The 19,695-nt window shown below is 52.8% G+C and overlaps 6 protein-coding genes across 6 annotated transcripts; 3 read left to right on the forward strand and 3 right to left on the reverse strand.

Moving 5' to 3' along the window:
* Window positions 1–258: 258 nt before the first annotated feature.
* Window positions 259–2,929, reverse strand: MYCFIDRAFT_189080 (uncharacterized protein; the record flags this gene model as incomplete). The annotated part of the gene is made up of 3 exons (XM_007929606.1): window positions 259–1,276; window positions 1,364–2,780; window positions 2,833–2,929. 3 exons carry the CDS (start codon window positions 2,927–2,929, stop codon window positions 259–261), a joined length of 2,532 nt encoding a protein of 843 aa, XP_007927797.1.
* Window positions 2,930–3,221: 292 nt separating this feature from the next.
* MYCFIDRAFT_82344 (uncharacterized protein) lies at window positions 3,222–4,012 on the forward strand (the record flags this gene model as incomplete). Its single annotated transcript, XM_007929543.1, has 4 exons — window positions 3,222–3,264; window positions 3,320–3,448; window positions 3,661–3,791; window positions 3,869–4,012. The coding sequence occupies 4 exons, from the start codon at window positions 3,222–3,224 to the stop codon at window positions 4,010–4,012; spliced, it is 447 nt and encodes a 148-aa protein (XP_007927734.1).
* Window positions 4,013–4,410: 398 nt separating this feature from the next.
* On the reverse strand, window positions 4,411–7,380 carry MYCFIDRAFT_215681 (uncharacterized protein; the record flags this gene model as incomplete). The annotated part of the gene is made up of 1 exon (XM_007929607.1): window positions 4,411–7,380. One exon carries the CDS (start codon window positions 7,378–7,380, stop codon window positions 4,522–4,524), a length of 2,859 nt encoding a protein of 952 aa, XP_007927798.1. The 3' UTR covers window positions 4,411–4,521.
* A 290-nt stretch (window positions 7,381–7,670) lies between these two features.
* Window positions 7,671–9,776, forward strand: MYCFIDRAFT_215682 (uncharacterized protein; the record flags this gene model as incomplete). Its single annotated transcript, XM_007929608.1, has 2 exons — window positions 7,671–7,777; window positions 7,826–9,776. The coding sequence occupies exons 1-2, from the start codon at window positions 7,683–7,685 to the stop codon at window positions 9,774–9,776; spliced, it is 2,046 nt and encodes a 681-aa protein (XP_007927799.1). The 5' UTR covers window positions 7,671–7,682.
* A 496-nt stretch (window positions 9,777–10,272) lies between these two features.
* On the forward strand, window positions 10,273–12,807 carry MYCFIDRAFT_82347 (uncharacterized protein; the record flags this gene model as incomplete). The annotated part of the gene is made up of 3 exons (XM_007929545.1): window positions 10,273–10,507; window positions 10,562–10,681; window positions 10,739–12,807. The coding sequence occupies 3 exons, from the start codon at window positions 10,273–10,275 to the stop codon at window positions 12,805–12,807; spliced, it is 2,424 nt and encodes an 807-aa protein (XP_007927736.1).
* Window positions 12,808–15,778: 2,971 nt separating this feature from the next.
* On the reverse strand, window positions 15,779–18,005 carry MYCFIDRAFT_204014 (calcineurin A; the record flags this gene model as incomplete). Its single annotated transcript, XM_007929609.1, has 3 exons — window positions 15,779–16,124; window positions 16,250–17,750; window positions 17,861–18,005. The coding sequence occupies 3 exons, from the start codon at window positions 18,003–18,005 to the stop codon at window positions 16,091–16,093; spliced, it is 1,680 nt and encodes a 559-aa protein (XP_007927800.1). The 3' UTR covers window positions 15,779–16,090.
* Window positions 18,006–19,695: the final 1,690 nt, after the last annotated feature.

Genomic DNA, 19,695 nt, shown 5'->3' on the forward strand with positions numbered 1-19,695 from the left:
ATACGAGATCCGAGAACCTAACTGACGTGTTCTCTCGCATGTCGACCAAAACACGCCCACATCGCACCTGTGATATTAAGTCGATAGAAAGTCGTAGGTAGGTTCCAACGAAAGAAACTATCACGCACGAAGGCACTGCTGTCGAAAGCAGGAGGACGAGGACGGGAGAGACGGCACTTTGGTTTTTGTATCTCCATCTCAACATAGATACAGCACGACCAATGCGACTTCAAGCTTGGCCAGGCAAGTCTGATTGACTTACTCGATCTGATCGAAATCATCTACAACATCCTGCTGCATCTGCACTTCAGGCGCAGGTGGCTCCTCTAATGGACCCACAACTGCCTCGCCGACGACTGCCTCTTCGACCGCTGCCTTTCTCTGCCACACTCTCTCCCAGCGCTTACCCCAAAGCACGATAAGATCGCGTTCGGCAATGGCCCCGTTGAATCTCTCGATCATCCCGTCCTGGGAACCATTCGCAACGGCGGCGACAGCATCTTCGATAGCGGCAAAGAGGTCGCGCATAGCTTGTCGCTCGTTGGGGAGAGCCTCATCAATCTGCTGGCGGCTCTCATACGGCAAGGACAAGTTATTCCGTTCCCGTAAGACCTGGCGAACACGATTCGTGACCTTGAACATGGTAATGGATACCATCTCGTAGACTTGGCTGCTGGCGAGCGCTCGGCCACTATCCATGCGGTCTTGCAGCGCCCATTGAATGACGGACATGGGAGTCACGATGGTGTAGTTGAGAAGCTTATCGACGATATTGATCGCGGTGCCTGGATGGTCCGACCAGAACTGGACGACTGATTCAATGATCTGCCGTCTGGCGAGCTCGGAGCGCTGGCCGACGCTGAGAAGACGATCCTTGCAGCGGTCGATAGTACTGAGGACATGGGATAAGCTCTTGGATCCAATACTGAGGATTGATGTCATGTAGATGTCCGTGGACGGTGCCAGTGGGTCGGCATGTCCGAGAGCCGTGGCTTGTTCGTGGACGGAATCAAGGACTTTCTGAATCTCATCCTCGGGAGCCTTTTTCTTGAGAAGAGTAAGGACTTCGCGGCCTTCCTTCGCGTATGGAGTCTGGTCGTTAGCGAACTTGAAGTCGGGGATGTCCTTCTCTTTGCTGGCTGGGATCAACTTGTGGTAGGGCTCGGGCAGTGTAGCGCGAATACGCTTTGCGAACGACAGGCGTATCTCCTTGTCCAGCACACCTTTAATGAATGCCTTCTTTGGGTGAAGATCTGAGAGATCTACTTCCGGTATCCTGTTTGTTGCGATTAAGGTTAGCTTGGCTTCATACAATCGCATCGGCTTTCGAAACAGCCATGACCTCCACATCTGCACGACTTACCACTCTGACCACTTCCACCGAAATTCAAAATTGCTCAGATGATGTGCAAACCAGTCCATGAATCGGTATGACAGCTCCATGTCCATATGCTCAAGGTTGCGAAACAGGAAACGGATGGCGCGTCCCAGTGTGGGTGCTATAGCTCCAGGCGAAATTTTGCAGGATTCGGTGATTAAAGAGTGGTAGTAGACCACGCGGTGCTCCGAGGTAGGTAGCTGGAAGATCTGGGAGAAGATCGCATCGATTGCGACATCTTCGGGCTTCCATTTAGGTTTACCCTCAGGAAGGTCGCGCAATTTATCGAAAGTTGTTGAGCGCTTAACGAAAGTGTCTGGTGCCCAGAAGCAGTCGATCTCGTTGAGATACTTGGCCACAACATTGCGATTGAAGTCGAGGATGTTGATTGTGTCAGTGACGGCGTCGCGTAAGAGCGAGGATGCTACGTTGTTTGTCGATGGGACAGATTCAATTTCCTGGTCAGCGAAAAGCGAGAAGTACACCTCTGGAAGCAGAGGTTTGCTTCCTGCATTGATGGTGGAAGGTACGGTGAGCGGTGGAAAAGAGTGCTTTGTCGGCTCTTCGGTTTCTACGTCACCATTCGCGTCGCCGTTCGTTTCACCGTTCTCTGTCTTGACCGCTGTTGGCTTGTGATTTGGGTCGAAAACTCGTGGGATGCAGGCAAGCGTCCAGCCGTTGTTGGCCTCTTCGATCAGCTGATTTTGCAGCAGAGAGACGACACTTGGACACTGCATTGCCTTCTCCTCGCCTTCCGGCGCTGGATATGGATCGACAAGCGCCTCCAGAGTGTGCGACTGCGTGGCTATGATGCCAGTACTTTCGAGCAGCTGCGCAACCTTTTGCGGCAGGGATGCATCGGAGGATGCGACCATCAAGTACGGTATGGTGAGTAGAATGATCTTGACGAGCTCAATGCCTAAAGCATCGTCCTGCGATGCAGTCTGCAGATCAGCTGCGCGTTCGAAGAGCGTATCCAGGATCGGCATCACTCCATCTTCCTCGAAGAGAGGACCCAGGCAAGACAGAAATCTGAGCAGCAATTTCACGTCTCGCAGCTGTCCTGCCTCGAGTGCTGATTGCAACTGATTCCCAATCTTTAGAAGAACGTCCTGCGCGATGGCTGATTTCTCTGTGTTTGCATAGAGAACCACTGCCGCCACGAACGGAATCTTGAATGGCTGCTCGAGCACCATTTTCAGCGTGACAGTCGAAAACAGCTCCTGCACATACTCGTCGTCGTAGTTTTCGGCAGTAAGCTTGGCGAGGTTCGCTGCGACTTCGTGCGCCAGTCGGCCATGGTCTTCGGCGATCTCGAGCAGTCCTTTTCGGATGCGCGTGCCTGGCGGAGCTTCACGTTGATATCGCTGATTACGTCCCCCTTGGTCATAGTCGTCGTCCTCTGACAATGCGCGTTAGGATCAATAGCTGGTGCTTCAGGAGTTTTGTCTCACCTCGAAATCGCTTGCGTTTGTTGAAGCCTCGCCCTCCGCCATGTCCGCCGCCGCCGCCGGGGCCGCGATAGTCACGCCGATTGTCCACGTCTGCCATATCAATTGTATGTGAAGCGCAATGGATGAATGGCCTCTGCTGTGATGGAGTTTGTTCTAGACATTCACGTTGAGAGCTTGCTTCAGCGCAGAAGCTCGCGTCGCGCATTACCGCAGCCGCTGGAACGGGCCGCTCCGTGATGGTTGGCGACACATGAAAGTTATGACTTTGCTGCGCTTCTGCACTCGCAACGACACATAGGATCGCAAATATTTGCTACAAGAATAAGTCCATCGGACACTCAGACATCTGCCGCTTTCTCGGTCTCAATCAAAAGCGACGAGACCTCAACATGCCCGCCATCAGAACCGCCAAGAACAGGAAGCCGCCTCCAGGTATCAGATCACCACGTCCATGGCCTTAGCCGTCCAACTGCTGACCGCCTTCCAGATGGCTTCGAAGACATCGAAGACACCCTCCTCGAGTTCCAAAACAAGATGAAGGACGCCGAAAACGCCTCCCACGAAGGCAAGAAGAAGCACGAAATGCAGTGGCCAATTTTCCAGATCACGCATCAACGTACGTATAAACACCTTCACACAAGGGATCACCATGGACAGTTTCATCCTCACTTCAAAACATAACTACTTACACAAAAATGCCCGTTTCGTTTTCGTTCCGGGCCGTTAAGGTGAGGCTATCGTCCCAAATTTGACCTCACTCGAGCGGTGCAGCGGGCTTTGCCAGATCACACACTAATTTCTATTTTTTTTGTTTTACCTTCTCAACAGGCTCCAGATACATCTACGACCTCTACTACGAAAAAGAAGCCATCAGCAAGAAACTCTACGAATGGCTTTTGAAAAACAACTACGCCGATGCGAACCTCATCGCGAAGTGGAAGAAGCAAGGGTATGAAAAGGTAAGCAAAAAAAAAAATATTCAAAACCTCTGACTGCAGGAGGACGCGTGCTGACGAAATGATTTTTTTTTCTCTAGCTCTGCTGTCTCCGCTGCATCCAAACCAAAGAAACGAATTTCAACAGCACATGTATCTGTCGCGTACCTCGCGAACAGTTGAAAGAGGATCAAGAGATTCAGTGCGTGGGCTGTGGGTGTCGGGGTTGTGCGAGCAGTGATTGATCGATCAACACTGTTCAAGAACAACCATTGAAGTACGAAAGGCCTGGCGTTTGGGTGGAAGCAAGCAAGTAACAAGTACAAGTCCCGTGGTGCTTCATCTCAGATTTTCAGCGAAGAAAACCCGCCCGGTCCACTCACCGAAAAAAAAACCGGGATGAAGAGCGATCATGCAGAATGGCGCGCCCCATTCATTCTCTCCCTTGAGCAGATCAAAGAGGGGCGTACAATGTGGAACTTCAAATTAAGCGCCGTGCGTTAATCGCGAAAAGTCAAATTCTCCTCTCCTCTCCGTAGTTCTACTATATAGTGCATACAGGTAGCGAAGCTTTATCTCAACCTCATACTTGGCGCCGTGTATCACATTCGAAGTATTCAAGCAATCCTCGATCCGCAAAGGTACAGGATTGTCAAAATATACATTAAGAATTTAAAACCTTCCTTTACACTACTCCTACACTCAAGTCAATTCAACAACCTCTCTTCTCTATTCATTATTATCATCATCATCATCAAGACATAAAATTCAATCCCAAAGGACTACTCTTCGGCCTAAACGTCCCAAACCCACCACTAGTAGAAGCTTTATGTCTAGCTTTCTTACGTTTCCTCCCAGGACTACTCGGTCCACCTTTACGTTCACATTCAGGCGAAGCACTACCACCTCGATCCGAGAAATCTTCCCAATCATCCGTACCAGGCTGAGGAGGACTAGGAGGCTGAACATTGACTTCCGGTGCCTGTACATGTGCTCGTTCCTGAGATGAGCTAGGAGTGAGAATTCCTCCATCTTCTCTTTCTCTAGTCTGCTGTCGACTGAGATCGGAATCGCTGAGGAATTTCTCACGTTGGTGTTCAGGCGTAGTAGTGGTGGATTTCCAGATTTTGCGTCTGAAGAGAGAAACGGGACTTCTGCTGTCGGGACTTGTAGGGGAGTTGGGAGGACTTTGACTTTCCCAGCCGCCGCGTAGGGCGTCTCGGGATCTGTTCATCATGTGTTGCATGATTGGGACGTCGAGTACTCCGTTTCCTTGTCGGCCGAAGAGGACTAGCGCGAGGCAGAGTAGGAGTAGAGTACTTTGGACAATGCCCATGCGTTTCTGCCAGACTAGTTCGTCCGCGACCATGGTTAGTCGAGTGCTCATGGCGAGCATTTCTCGTTGGTATACCTCACGCTGATTCTCAAGCTCGATCACTGTACTCTGCCAAAGCTGGTCGTACGCTTGCCTGAAGCCGTGGAGCTCAACCATTACTGTTTCGTTGAGCGTAGCCAGAAATTTGGCAGTCTTACCGACTTGGCGTTTCTCAACTTTGCTGAAAGCGTCTCGAAGGATGCGTGATTGTTCCTCGATATATTGCAGTGATAGAGTGCTGTTGTTCTCAAGTTGTAGCAAGCGCTTTGTGACCGATTTGAAGAACGATTCTTGTGTCGAAGGCTGTGGTGGAGGCGGCGAGGCTGCAGTCGAAGCGACTCGGGTTGAATCAGTCGCGGCTACTGTTTGGTTGGTAGAATTGGTCGATGAGGCTGACGCTTCTGTGACATTTTGGGAGCCTATAGAGGTTGGTTTCGTTGTGTGATTGGTCAGGGTCCGTGAAAACGGACTGCCAATGAGCGTGGCATTGTTCGAGCCAGCAACGTTCGTAGAGGTTGCGCCTTTGCTGTGATCCGAGTTTACCGAGCTAGCTGGGCGATCGGCTGAGTTCATTGCGGCTTGCTCATCGGTGTGAGATGCCGCCGCAGGGGTAGAAGTCCCATCCTCTGATGTAGTCGGCGTGTCACAGGTCATCTGCTGGTTCGTGGGCTCATATACTCTGACTTGCATTGACATACTGCCATTGCGATAAACGGAGATGGTCGGAGTTGGGGATGCTGCACTGTCGCCTATGTTTGCCTGTTCTGAGGGCATCGTCCCCTGCTCCTGCGACGGGGGTGGCGAATCTTTGGGGGGTGGCTGTTCTCCGTCAATAGGCGGAATGGCTTGCACAGTAGCCTTCGAGGCCTCATCGGTCGATTCGATAGGCTCTTGCGCGATAGGAAGTGTCGCCGGGACTTCTGTTTCCAGAGCCTCAATCTCTGTTTCTTCGACCTCCCCTCGTGCGAGTTCTTCCTGGTGTCTGTAGTCTTCCATCATCGTGGTACCATGTACTCGAAGTAAAGACACTGGGCAGTAGTATTCGGTGCCATAATGAGTAAGCAGCTCAATACGCAGATACTTTGCCCATATCAGAGGATTTTCGACCAGGAAAGCCTGCAATTCTCGAGTGTTTCGAGCCTCAAACGTACCCAGCACCCTCCATTTCTCCTCCTTGACAGGATAGCGATCAGAGACGGAGGCTTTGAAGTGTCGAAAGTTTGAGCTGAAGAACTCATAATTAGCCAAGACAATAGTGTCGATCTGAATGTCGTTACAAAGCTCCACAATAAAGAACTTGTTCTTGACCGAGCAGATGTTGAGCATATAGCTATCCTTGTGCTCGATCAGAATGGAGGACGAGTGAGTGCACTCCTTGTTCGTTTTGAGAACGGTGGCCGCGCAATCAAAAGATGCATAGTTCGTTCTCTCTTTGCAAGTCTTGCCTGCATCCTTTGATCTCAGCGGTGGCAGACCGACGGACTGTGCGAGCTCATGATCTGCTTTAGCACTGGGCTGCTCTGGCGCAGGTTGAGGTCCACCGAAGCCCGAGAAATCCAGATCGATCTCATGTTCCTCTCCCATGCTCTCCAAAGCATTGTTGATGGGCCTTGGTCGGTGTGGCTCGGCTTGCTGCGCTCTCCCGACGTCCTCTGGTACTTGGCCAACCTTTGCCAGATTTTGCCGCTTCCACTCGTCGAAAGAGAGGAAATTGGCGTTGTCGAGTGGGGAGTCGTTGTCCTCATCAGACAGGGGGATGGGGGTAGCCTCGATACTACGGTGGTGCGAAGATGGCGCAGGAACGGCGTCAGTGCTGGGAGGAGCATTTTCCGTGGCATTGGCTATGGCGGTGAGAGGAGTTGAAAGACTTGGCTGCGCGGTAGCTGATTGCGTTCCCGCTTGGCTTGCTTGTGGCGCGGCAGGCGTAGCATCTCTGGTCATGGAAGGCGTGGCATTCGCATCCAGGCTGTGGCTGGCAACATGTGGCACTCGGTCTGTCCTGAGGCATTGCTGCGCCAGCGTGTGGGTAATGTAGTTCACCGTTCGGCTCGGACATGTGCCTGAAATGTCGGTGGTTCGCACGACGCTGATGTACGTGTTCGCAGATGTGCTGCTGACAGGTGCAGGCGTAGGGCGAGATGCCGAGCCCGGGTCTCCATTGTCGGGTGCTGGCTCGCTGCCGATCGCGCCGCGGAGGAGCGCGAGGAAAATGAAGGTGATGCGCAGCACATTATACATGTTGTTGGCGCATGGTCTGCGCGGTGGTCTCCATGTAGCCCACGGGAGATGTGCGAGCAGGAGAGAGAGGGCGTGGGCGTGATGACGGCGCCGCGCAGCAGGAGTGCTCACGCGACAGAGCTGTTCTTGCGGTGCTGTTGACAGCTGGAGTCTTCTTTCACGACCTCCTCGACCTCGAGGTTATTCAAGGTCGGCACTTGCAAACGCCGATCTAGTCTTAGTCAGCCCGCGAGACAAGGCTGAAACACCCTGGGAGGAGTTGTTCTCTGCATCACCCATCTCTTCACCACACGAATAATATCATGTTCTCTGCTAGAGTCTGGGGCCATAGCCCTCGCGTGCGGTCAGCGGACATGCTGAGGCGTACTTTTGCCTCGGTCGCCGACCTGCCTTCACAGTATGTTTGCAGAATCCCGTGCAGCCATTCTTTGTCTGACCACTTTAGTCCTCCAGTAGACGTTGTAGTCATCGGAGGTGGCCATGCAGGATGTGAGGCATCTGCAGCAGCGGCGCGGACTGGTGCACGAACGACCCTAGTAACGCCGTCATACGAAAACCTGGGAGTCTGCAGCTGCAACCCATCCTTTGGTGGCATTGGCAAAGGAACGATGATGCGGGAGATCGATGCGCTGGATGGAGTCGTTGGCCGAATCACGGACCAAGCTGGAGTACAATTCAGGGTATTGAATAGGAAGAAAGGCCCTGCAGTATGGGGTCCAAGAGCACAGATTGATCGAGCCTTATACAAGAAGCACATGCGGGAGGAAATGCTGAGCTATCCAGGTCTATCCGTGAAAGAGGGCAAGGTCGCAGACATCATTGTCGACAGATCTCCGGAAGCTGCAGCAGAAGGAAGGCACGGCAAGATAACTGGCGTGCGATTAGAGTCGGGAGAGGTTATTCACACCCCAAACGTGGTCATTACAACTGGAACCTTCTTGGGCGGAGAGATACATATTGGCTTGGACGTCTTTCCTTCCGGCCGCATGGGCGAGGCTGCGACCTTGGGCCTGTCAAAGTCTCTTCGAGACGCAGGCTTCAAGCTAGGCAGACTCAAGACAGGCACGCCGCCGAGACTGGATAAGAAGACAATCGATTTCGCGAAACTTGAGGTACAAACAGGCGACGAACCACCCACGCCCTTCTCATACCTCAATGAGCGAGTTGCAGTGGAAGAGCAGCTGAACTGCTGGAGCACGCATACCAATCCTGCCGCACACGAGATCATCAGAGCCAACCTGGACAAGAGCATCCACATTCGCGAGTCAGTCAAAGGTCCCCGATACTGTCCGTCACTCGAAAGCAAAATCCTGCGCTTCACTTCAAAGCAGCAACATCTCATCTGGCTGGAACCTGAAGGCTTCGACAACGACGTGATTTATCCCAACGGTGTCTCAATGACTGTCCCTGCGGAAGCCCAGGAGGCCATGCTAAAGCAAGTCGTTGGTCTTGAGAACGTCACAATGCTACAGCCTGGCTACGGAGTCGAATATGACTACGTCGATCCGCGGAGTCTTCGTTCTACGTTAGAGACCAAGGCTATAGGAGGTTTGTTCCTAGCAGGTCAGATCAACGGTACTACTGGATACGAAGAAGCGGCCGCGCAAGGCATTCTGGCCGGCATCAACGCCGGAAATGCAGCTGTCGGCCGTCCTGCATTCACCATGAGTCGAGCGGATGGCTACATCGGCGTTATGATTGACGACCTCGTGACAAAAGGCGTCAGCGAGCCGTATCGCATGTTCACGAGCAGAAGCGAATATCGTATGTCAGCACGAGCTGACAACGCAGACCTGCGTCTCACTGCCAAAGGCCACGAAGCTGGGGTAGTAGGCGACCGGCGATGGTCAGCATTCGCTGATGAGAAGGCACAAATGGATTGGCTCCGAGTTCTTCTTGATGCGAAAAAACTGAGCAGCCAGGCATGGGTTGAGAACGGATTTCCTGTACGGACCGACAGCACCAAAAGGAGCGCTTTCGATCTCTTGCGGCACCCGAATATTACAGTCGACTCTCTCATCGACCTTGTCCCAGACATTTCAAGATACTCGCCTCGTATCCGTAACAGAATTAAAATCGAAGGCGTCTATGCTCCATACATTTTGCAGCAAGAACAACAAGCTGCTGCTTTTGCTCGCGATGAGAGCCTACTGCTTCCGGCAGATCTCGACTATCAGGCCATTCATGGCTTGAGCTTTGAGGAAAAGAAAATCCTTGAAGACGTCAAACCTGAAAGTGTTGGCCAAGCACGTCGCGTGGAAGGCGTAACGCCTAATGGTGCTCTGACATTACTGGCTTACGTCAAGGGCGCCTGGAGAAGAGAGCAGAGAGGCAAGATCTTCAAAGAGACGCTTGAAAGTCAGACACCTGGAAACGAGATCGAAGCTTTAGCATAATGAAATAATGGAATGGATGAGTGCGTACGATGTGTAAAGCTTCCTGTGACAAGTCCGCCAAGCAATGATACTGCTTGACGCATCGCCCGGCGGTCGGCGCAGTGTACGCATCTCCGACTCGAGCGTGGTATTACGACGATCACCACGAACATGGTTGCAAGTCTCACGCCTGCAATCACGCGAAAGATGTTGGCAAGGATATAGCTTGCTTGCTTGCTTTTTTCAGCAACGAGAAAAGGCTTGAAGCTGTAAAAACTGTTCAATGGTATGCTTCCAGCTCCTCAGCATCGACTGTTCACACTTGGGGAGAGAGTACTGGTGAATGGAGCGCCATTTTTGTTCACGTCCCGCGCGGATTCAAAAGGCAGCCTTGCAAGCTCCCGAGTCTTCCCCAGCTTGTCCCGTTGTTTCTTGGCACAGCCTCGCGCGCTTCTCGGTAGCGGGGCTTTTCAGACTCGCCACTTTTGTCAAGTCAAGTCATCACTGCGACTTCAACATGGCGGAACAACCACCGCGTGGTCGTGTGGACCACAATATGTCGCCACCACGTTCCTCCTCCTCCTCCTCTATTCATCCGGATCAAGCACCGCCGCCGTTGCAAACTCGCCCTTCGTCGCGCGCCTCGAGTGGTATACAAGCGCCGCCGATGGCCGTACCAGTCATGCCTTACGGCTTGAATCCCTCGACTGGTCAGCAGGCTCAGCAGGTTCCTGCTGCTGCGAACATGATGGGTCAGTACTCATGATATACTCAAGGCTTCGTTATGCTGAGCTAACATCATCCAGGACCGCCGCCTCTGCAGCAACCAACGCGCAGTGTCCAGGCGAGTGGCACCAACCCATACAGCCCAGGCTCCTCAAGTGGTCAACACATTCAACCTGTACCTCCGACCCCAAGTATGATGGGTAAGTACTCATCGTCTCCTCTTCTGGGCCAGGTTGAACTGAACTAACATCACCCAGGACCGCCGCCTCTCCTCCACTCAGCTGGTGCTATGCCGGCAAATGGGCCCATGCCATATTCTTTTCTGGACCATCCAATGTCAAGAGGACCAGCGCCATTCATCGTTCCCCACGGCATGATGGTGGGTGCACCGAACGACATTTTGGCGTCTCCCGACATTTGGCCTTCTCTGGGCATGACTCCACCAGGAACGCCGCTTCGCAGACAGCCAGCTGGCGGGCAACCATATGGTGCGCGCTCGGTGTCGCCAGCGCAGGAACATCCAGGTAATACGAGCAGCTGGATGGGTTCTGGTCGAGGCTTCGGTGGCATAAGAATACCTGCAGCAATTCCGACGCACGTCGCAACTGCTCGGCGTGTTGCTGCAGCGCGTAGTGGCCGCGCCTCGCCTTCCAACGCGAACAATCGCCAGCGGAACCCACGACCATTTCCTACAGTCGTTACTGGTCCAGATCCGCCGAGCGGCAGCTCGTCGCAAGAGGATCGAAGAATTCCCAGCACTCTCCACAATGCGTCTCCACAGCGTCCTCAGAATTATTTGCAGCATCAATTTCGACCACCAGCGGCCGCTATTAACAGTCCGCATCCACAGAACGGCATCTCGTTCCAAGAGAATCAAATATTGCCCACAACTACCCAGAGTGCACCGCCGTCGGATCAATCATCTCCCCAAGCTCGTCAGAATCCTTTGCCGCAGCAGTTTCAACACCCAGTCACCGCGATGAACAATTCAGATCCACAGAACAGCATGTTGCCGCCAGAGAGTCGCGGACCTCCTACCGATACCCAGCATGCATCGCCAAATGATCATGCAAAATTCCTTGCCATGATCAACTCCTCGTCACAGTCAGATGGGCAGAATCCCCAAGGCGAACCATTCGCGTCGTCAAGTCTGCAACGAAGAGCAGACAATATCATTCCTGCATCGGAGCCGGCACGCAAGCGACCAAGACTGGACGGCGCCTTCAGCCCAGCAGAGCCAAGCAGCGGCAGCGACTTGCCAGCTAGGTGTGCCGATGAGACCAGCGGCGCCGGAGCTGCTGCTCCTCAAGGCCTTCCACCGCAGCGACCACGAGTAGACGGCGCTCTCAGCGCAGCAGAGCCAAGCAGCGGCAGCGACTTGCCAGCTGGGTCTGCCGGTGAGGTCAGCGGCGACGGAGCTGTTGTTTCTCAAGGTAATCCACCGCAGCAACCACGAGTAGACGGCGCTCTCAGCGCAGCAGAGCCAAGCAGCGGCAGCGACTTGCCAGCTAGGTGTGCCGATGAGACCAGCGGCGCCGGAGCTGCTGCTCCTCAAGGCCTTCCACCGCAGCGACCACGAGTAGACGGCGCTCTCAGCGCAGCAGAGCCAAGCAGCGGCAGCGACTTGCCAGCTGGGTGTGCCGATGAGACCACCAGCGACGGAGCTGCTGTTCCTCAAAGCCCTCCACCGCAGCCACCAAGCTTGCAAGATTTCTTGCGGAGGCGACAGGAGAACGCTCGCGCAGAAGGAAGGACACCAGCGGTCATTCGAGACGCGCCTCTCACGCAAAATATCCAGGAGCTATTGCCGCTAGATGGCACCTGCCCAGCCTGCGGCATCAACCTAGGCAGTTCCACCCACCCAGCCCAACTCGCCGCAAGAATCTCCCACCTCGAAAACTGCATCCAAAGAATCTACTCCGACCACCCTTCCGAAGCCCCTCCCCTCCCCCTCACCGATTTCTGGAGCGACGAACAAAAAGCCCGAAGTCTCTGCACCTCCGACATGGAAATCGACCTCGTGTCCAACCGAATCCTTCAACAAGAAGACTTCCGCGACGCCACAAACGTCTACCTCCACCCAGCCACCACCCACGCTTGGAAGACAGAAAAACTTCCCAAATTCCTGGAAGTTGAAGCGGAGATTTTGAAGATGGATCAGTATTTTCCGATGCGGGCGGAGACGAGGGAGGTGGCTTTTAAGAGGATGGAGGCGAAGGAGAAGGCGAGGAAGGCGAGGAAGGAGGTTTTGAAGAGGGCTTTGAAGGAGGGTGGGAAGGGGGGTGTTACGCTTGCGAAGGAGTCGATGGGGAATCGTGGAGAGTAGACGGTTTGGATCCTACAGGGGATTGGGTGATTTGGTGGCGTGATGGAGTCGAGAATTTGGATACTACAGGAGATTGGGTTGCGTGATGGAGGGTTGGATGCGAGAGATGGGTACATAAAAAGAGGGGTTCGGGCGCTGTGCTGTTTGTTCTTAATGTCTTTAGATGGAGTCAATGTTGAGTTCGCTTCTGCTATGCCTCTTACCGCTATGTTCTCCAATTTCCAACCGTATGTTCTCGTTCTATTGCGAAATCGAGAGCGAGGTTGTTATTTATCGGTGTGAGTTGGAAATACTTACTAATTTCAGACAGATCAGCGTAGACGTTTCCGCTACACGTCTTGTTATTGTGCCTTCCAATTTCCAAGCGCGTATTCTCATTCTATCGCGAAATCGAGAGCGCATCGGTGTGAGTTGGATCGATCTTTACAATCTTTCAATCGTTTCAGTAGAGGCGCTTCCGTTATACCTCGTACCGCTATGCCTTCTATTATCCAAGCATATACTACTCCTACTATATTAAGAATATTAGAGCGGCACTGCATTTGCTAGTATAGTAGATGAGTCCTTATGAACTTCGCAGTATTCTCGAGCGTGAGCCTCTTCTATGCCTCCTATAAACCAACTACGTATTCCCAAGCTATCTCAAAATTGAGAGCGGCGTTGCATTTGGTTCTCCTTGTGGCAGAGCAGCTCTCTTTCCAAGCGTCGATTACTGTACCTCCGCTATGCTTCTCACCTTCCAACCACGTATTCTCAGCGCATCGTCAAATCGGGAGCGGAATCCGTGTGGTTTGCAGTTGTTCTTATCCGTCAGGATAGCCTGCTTCCGAGCATTGATCTCCGCTGTGCCTTCCATTATCCAAGCAGATACTCCTGGCCTGTCGCAGGATCGAGAGCGGTGCTACGATTCATCGTTGTGATCGGAATGAATTCTCGCGATCTTGCCGCAGCCTGTTCTCGAGAAGTCTGCCTCCGCTGTGCCTCTGATCTGCCAAACATGTATACAGAACAGAGCAGCGCGGTAATTTTGGAATGCCTTTGCCTTTGCCTTTTACGTCCTCGTCACTCCTCTGTTATCCAATCCATACTCTGTCTTTTCAAAACTTTTTCGAGGCGTTTGACAAGGTACGTGTCAAGCGTGCTATTCGAAGCGTCTCCTTTCCAGCGTCGTATGAATTCGATTTACTCGTCATTCGGTGCATCGAATGGCGAAGAGAAGGCCCACTAGTGAACTTCAGCATCACCGGACCAAGCTCCTATCGTAACTCATCGGTTAGACTTCTCACTCAGAATTCCATCGTTGTCGCTCTGATCGTGAGCACCGAAAGCCCATGTGTGACCTTCAGCGTCATCGGACGAAGCTCTCCTCATGTGCATGCAGGAGAGAAGACCTCTCCCTCAGAAAGATGTAATGTCATTTCGAAGGTTTCCCACCGACTTCCTCATCTTTTCGCGAACGGGCTCTCAGAGGTATTGAGTTCCGAAAGCGGTGAGTTGTCGTAGACTCAAACGTATGTATGCACACCCGCATAAGTTAGGAGGCTTTTCTTACTCCTCATTCAGTGTATTGGACTGAGAGGAGCAGGCCGCATAGGGAGCTGTCTCTTGCCATGCCCTGCGTAGACGCCTTCCTCACCGTAGATACAAGCGAGGCTGCAGCTAGAGAGGCGCAGCTCGCTCCCCCCTGCCTTCCGCGAGAGTTTTCCAATGGAGACAGCTAGTAAACTACCGTCGCCTGCACCTCGTTGGACGAAGCTCTCTTGGTAATCGGCCAATGTATGCATGACTTCGCTGTTCAAGTTCTTGGTATCTTATCAATTATTTCAGAGGCGTTGGTGTGAGTACACTCCTATACTTACCAGCAAAATCGTCTCCTTCGGAATGCTCTATGTCAGTAAATGCAGAGCGACTGATGTACTCAACTTGTCTTCAAAGACCGACCAAAATCCGTCTATATTCTTGGTATAAAATGGGCTGTTGTAGAATGCATTCTCCGTCCGATGCACTGTTCATGAGTTGTGAGTAGGTAGAGCCAAACCGGAGCTTGTCAAAGCTTAGGCACGAGTCTTGGCAAATTACAATCAGGCTGAGGACTCGAGCTGCTGCGTGCGATTCTATAAATCAGTCAAAAGATTCTGTCTACCTACACCTACCCACACACAAAACCCCATCAATCAAACAACCAACCCAAGCAGAAAATCTCCTTCCAATCCAACCATACATCACCAAAAAAAGAAAAATGTCCACCACCACCATCAACAACCCCCCTCACGAAAACCCCTCCTCCTCCTCCCTACCTTCCTCCAAAACCCAACCCACAACGACAAATCCACTCAAATCCCCCTCTCCTCCTCGCAGCAAAACCTCCAAAAAACCCCAACCCACCACCACCACCACCACGACTCCAAAAATCAAAAAACCCCTCTCCTCCCGCAAGAAGCCGCCGAAAAAAAACCCCTCATCATCTTCTTCTTCTTCCACAGCCCTATTCCCCTATCTAAAATTAATCCGCGAATGGAACGAAAACCAGACGAAAAAGGGGAAAAAAATGAGATCATTACCCTCGTTGAATGAAAAGTTCGAAGACGAGTACCGCGCCGACAGTCCTTTGCAGAGGAAGAACTACGATGTCCTGCCGAGTTCGATTTATCAACTTACACCTAGTGTTGAGAAGGGAGAACCTGCGAGGGAGATAGATCGGTGGAGGTCGTGGGGAAATACGGAAGGGGAAGGGAAGGTGGGAGGGAAGGAGGAGGGTAGATGATAAGCACTGTTGGTATGAGCATGGGGGCGTTCGCATTTGGAGCCGATTTGTTTGTGCTAGCGTCGAACGGGATATACGACGGGATATGTGTGACAATATGGGACGATGGAAGATGGGAATGCGGGCAATGGCGACGGATGCGGTTTGGATTGGCTGGTTTTGACTGTCGAGAGTGCTAGGTGATCATCATAACATCAGCTGTTCCATGCAGTATTCCAATGAAGAGATACCTTCCTATCATGCTCTCTTTCTCCCTCGCTCCGGCATTACCATTAATTACTCTGCTCTCGCCCATGTACACGAGTTCCTCTGGTACGCATCAACTACATGCTCGATTGCTTGCGCCTCAAGCGAGGTGACTGTGGTGGTGCTAATGTCGCGGCGCGCAGCTGTCTCGTTGATTCCCGCGTCTGCGTCCGCTTCTGCAGGATCCAATTCGGCTGTCGTCATAATCTGTGTGGATTGCCACTGACATAGCGGCAGTGCGTCTGGCTTTGTCTTTGGTGGAGTCGACGGCCTCTAGCTCCTGCGGGAGTTCCTTGACCCAGAGGACCTGTTGAAGGTCAGCATGAGAGTGATTAGGAGCTTGGCTATGACACGCCGGTAGTCTTTGCACGCGGACGACTGGGTAGATTTTGCTTGCGGGAAGAGGGGTGGTATGAAATGTCGTCGACTGACATAGATATCCGGCGAGCAACACCTGCCAGTTGCTGGTCGTTTTCAGCTTCTCGCGAGGCCCGCTTAAGCGCCTCGTCACGCGCATTTTCGGTACTCCTTCGCACTTCCTCGTGGCTCGGAGGCAGTCGCTCATTCTGCAAGTCAACCTTGCGCGCATCCTCGAAGGACGTGATGGCCTGCTTGATGCCCTCGGCGCCAAGCATCAACGTTCCAGCTGGAAGCCTGCCGCCAGAGGCCGTCTTCAGCTCGGTCACACGCTCAGACTCCTCACGCAGCACCTGGAAGACACGGGACAGTCTGCCGATGGCGAGAATCTTGTTCTTGATGGCTCGTCGCTTGTACTCCGTGCTATCGGGGTCCATCGCATGAGGTCCTGTCAGTGGCGGTGATGATGGTCCAGACGATAGTGGAGTGTCCTCTTCCAATTCTTCCTTGCTACATGTGTTGAGGATGGCGATCAGCATATCGGTAATCTTCTCGCCCACGAATGGCAGTGACCATGTGAAGACGTCCATAAAGTTTGGCAGCCAGTATGGGTGAGGTGTGCAGTTGAACTGTCTGATGTTCATAACGTTATTCTCGTACTTCAGCACCGCCGCTTTGTTGTTATACACGTCGAGATAGTTTGGCGCAGAAAATATCGTCATGACCGAAGGGAAGCCAGTCGTGCGGGTCTTTCGGTACATTCGGTAACCAGCATCTTGTGCTTCATGTGCACGGATTATGCTGAGGAGGTTGTTCTTTTCCAGGAAGGCACACGCTGCTGGGTAGCTGAAGAAGTAAGAGCAGCCTCGCACGTGGTTGTGGATGAAGTACTCCTGTGTCTTCTCTTGTCCGAACTCCTCAAGTGGATCTGCCCAGAGGATATCGCACATCAAGCCGTGAGTGGGAGGTTCGCGGAATCGATCAAGTGCCTTGATGTCCTCGAGTGTGTGCAGTTCCGGACTGAGACCACCATGAATGCACAAGAATTGCTTGTTCATGACTGCGGCCAGTGGTAGCGAGCAGAATGATTCCATGCACGCCTCGTATACCTTCTCGCTGTACTTATGCTTGCACTCCAGCTTGAAGGTGAAGTAATCGGTCAAATGCCTGCATTCGTGGTTGCCGCGAAGAAGCCAGAGGGTGTTGGGGTACCACATCTTCAGGGCCCAGAGATAGAGCACGCACTCAATGGAAAAGTAACCACGATCCACGTAGTCGCCAAGAAACAAATATCTCGTCTCTGATGGGTCGCCACCGACCTCGAATAGCTTCATCAGGTCAAAGTACTGTCCGTGGATGTCTCCACACACTGTGATGGGCGCGTCCATTTCTAAAAGATTGGGTTCTGCGCGCAGTAGCTGTGTGCCTGAGTTGATGATCCATAGCGCCTGCTCTTCTGTGAGACGACCTTCTCGGTAGAGGTGCTGCTTGAGAAACTGTAGATTCGGCTTTGAGCGGTCATTCGGGGAGAGGATCTGATCTTCAGTCGGCACTGCGAAGGCTGGCGCTTGTACATCTGTGGAGAATATAGTCAGCTCTCAGCTCGAGTAGCAGTTTCCCAAGGACCAGCCTCGACACGGCCTGTACACATAGCGCCTTGCGATTATGTTTCTATCCTCGGCGTACCTTTGCAAACCCGCTCCTGCGTGCTCACTTGACTGCCGTCTTCCATAGTGTGCAGGGTGAAGTCGATCTCTGGCACCTGCTTCTTGTTTTGGACTGCGCGCAGCGCATTGTCAATGTACTGATCTTGGGCGGTCTGGCCGTCCATGCTGGGCGAATCCGGCGCTCTCTGCAGACTGTGTTTCTCGAAGGGGTGTCTTTCCGTTCGTCGCAGCTCAGGAGTCGGCGAATTGTATAATGGGCGCGTCGCTATTACTAAGTCGATTCGCGAGCGGAACTCTACCTTAGGTCGCAGAGTGGAGTGGCTCGAGTGTCTTGTCTTGGTTGTGGCGGCGGGGCTTGGACCGGTGAGCGGCGGCGTGGAGGGGATCGACCTTGTGCGTGTGTTGTCAGAGGCAGAAAGATTTCTCAGGCCAGTCAAAGTTGGACACGAAGATGTGCAGGAGAGAAGTCGGCCTTGCTGACCCGAATGGGAATTCCAAGAGAAGTGCGGAGGGCGATGAGGGAACAGCGCAGCGCCACAGGGCAGGCAGCACAGCACCGCCAGCCAGACCAGAATAAATCTTGGGCACGTGCGCTGTCCACAGAACCATCGCGGGGTCGATGCACCAACTTACAATGATGTACAGAATGTTCAGGTCTTGGAGCAAGCACGGCTTCGATGGCATCGAGGAGTCTCAGAAGACTGCCGTTTTCACCTGCTATGCAAATTTTCGACCTTTTCAACGGTAGACCAGGTGCTCACGAGCCCCGTCTCGGCCATATCAGCAAGAGGAGATCGGAATGAGCGACTCCCAAGCTACCGTTGAGGAAGCTCGTGTGGCCACTTCCTATCACCAGCTCCGGGATGCCGGGTCAAGGAAAGAGTAAAGGCCAATGTCACCTTCGGCACAGAAACGACAGCATACATGTACCCGTATGGACTCACAGTGATACATGGGCTAATGCTTAAGACGCCCCCCGGACCACTCTGCCAGGACTCACGCGGGAAAAGTCGCGGATTGCGGAGCATGTGTAAGGCAGGTATATCACTACTACTCTGTGTGGTCGCAGACCTTCTCCGACATTATTCGAACTGAGATCGAATTCGCGACTGGAAATATTTCCATGTCTAAAGCGGTTCTTGGGGCGGAGCACGTGAGCTAAGCGCCGAACCGCGCGTTTCGCCCATCTGAAACATGCTTGTATCCATTGCTTTGTCGATTTCAGCGAACCTCGTTCGGCTGCCCTTGCAGAATGCCTGCACTCATCAGCTGATCGGTGTAACATTCTGAACTTCTAGTGGAGAGCGTTTTGGAGACCCTGGGTATCACACCTCGGGCGCCTCGCCCAAGCCTGAGGCGGGCTTTGCAACATGTAGCAGCACGGAATGTATACAGGCGTTCGTACTGTGCCACGCAACGTAAGATTAAACATAGCTCAAAGAACACATATCACAGACGCAAGTCGTGCTCCTGTCTGGCATCTTCGCCGGCCCATTTTTCACTCACCTGTTTCGATCTCGTCACCATCACCATTTCTCGAACATCGTCCCGAAATCATCACTCGCGTGCAGGCATGCTTAGCTCCTTGGATGAACATCAATGCTTCCTGGAGGAGCAATACATCTTGCTCATACCGGAGACCGAGATCGAGCGGTCAGACGACAGCTGCATGGGCTTCAGACTACGTAGCAATCCGCGCAGGTGGCAACAATTCGAGAGCAATCGGGATCGAAGATGGAAATCAGTCTTCCAACGCTTGAGGAGGAGTCATCACCAGCTTGGCTCCTCATCGGTGCTGAGCAGACCGTGTTCCAGTCTTCGGCAGTCGCTACGCCTATCTTGATCTTGGTCAGT

The sequence above is a fragment of the Pseudocercospora fijiensis genome (assembly GCF_000340215.1).
Source record: "Pseudocercospora fijiensis CIRAD86 unplaced genomic scaffold MYCFIscaffold_5, whole genome shotgun sequence".
NCBI lineage: Eukaryota > Fungi > Ascomycota > Dothideomycetes > Mycosphaerellales > Mycosphaerellaceae > Pseudocercospora > Pseudocercospora fijiensis.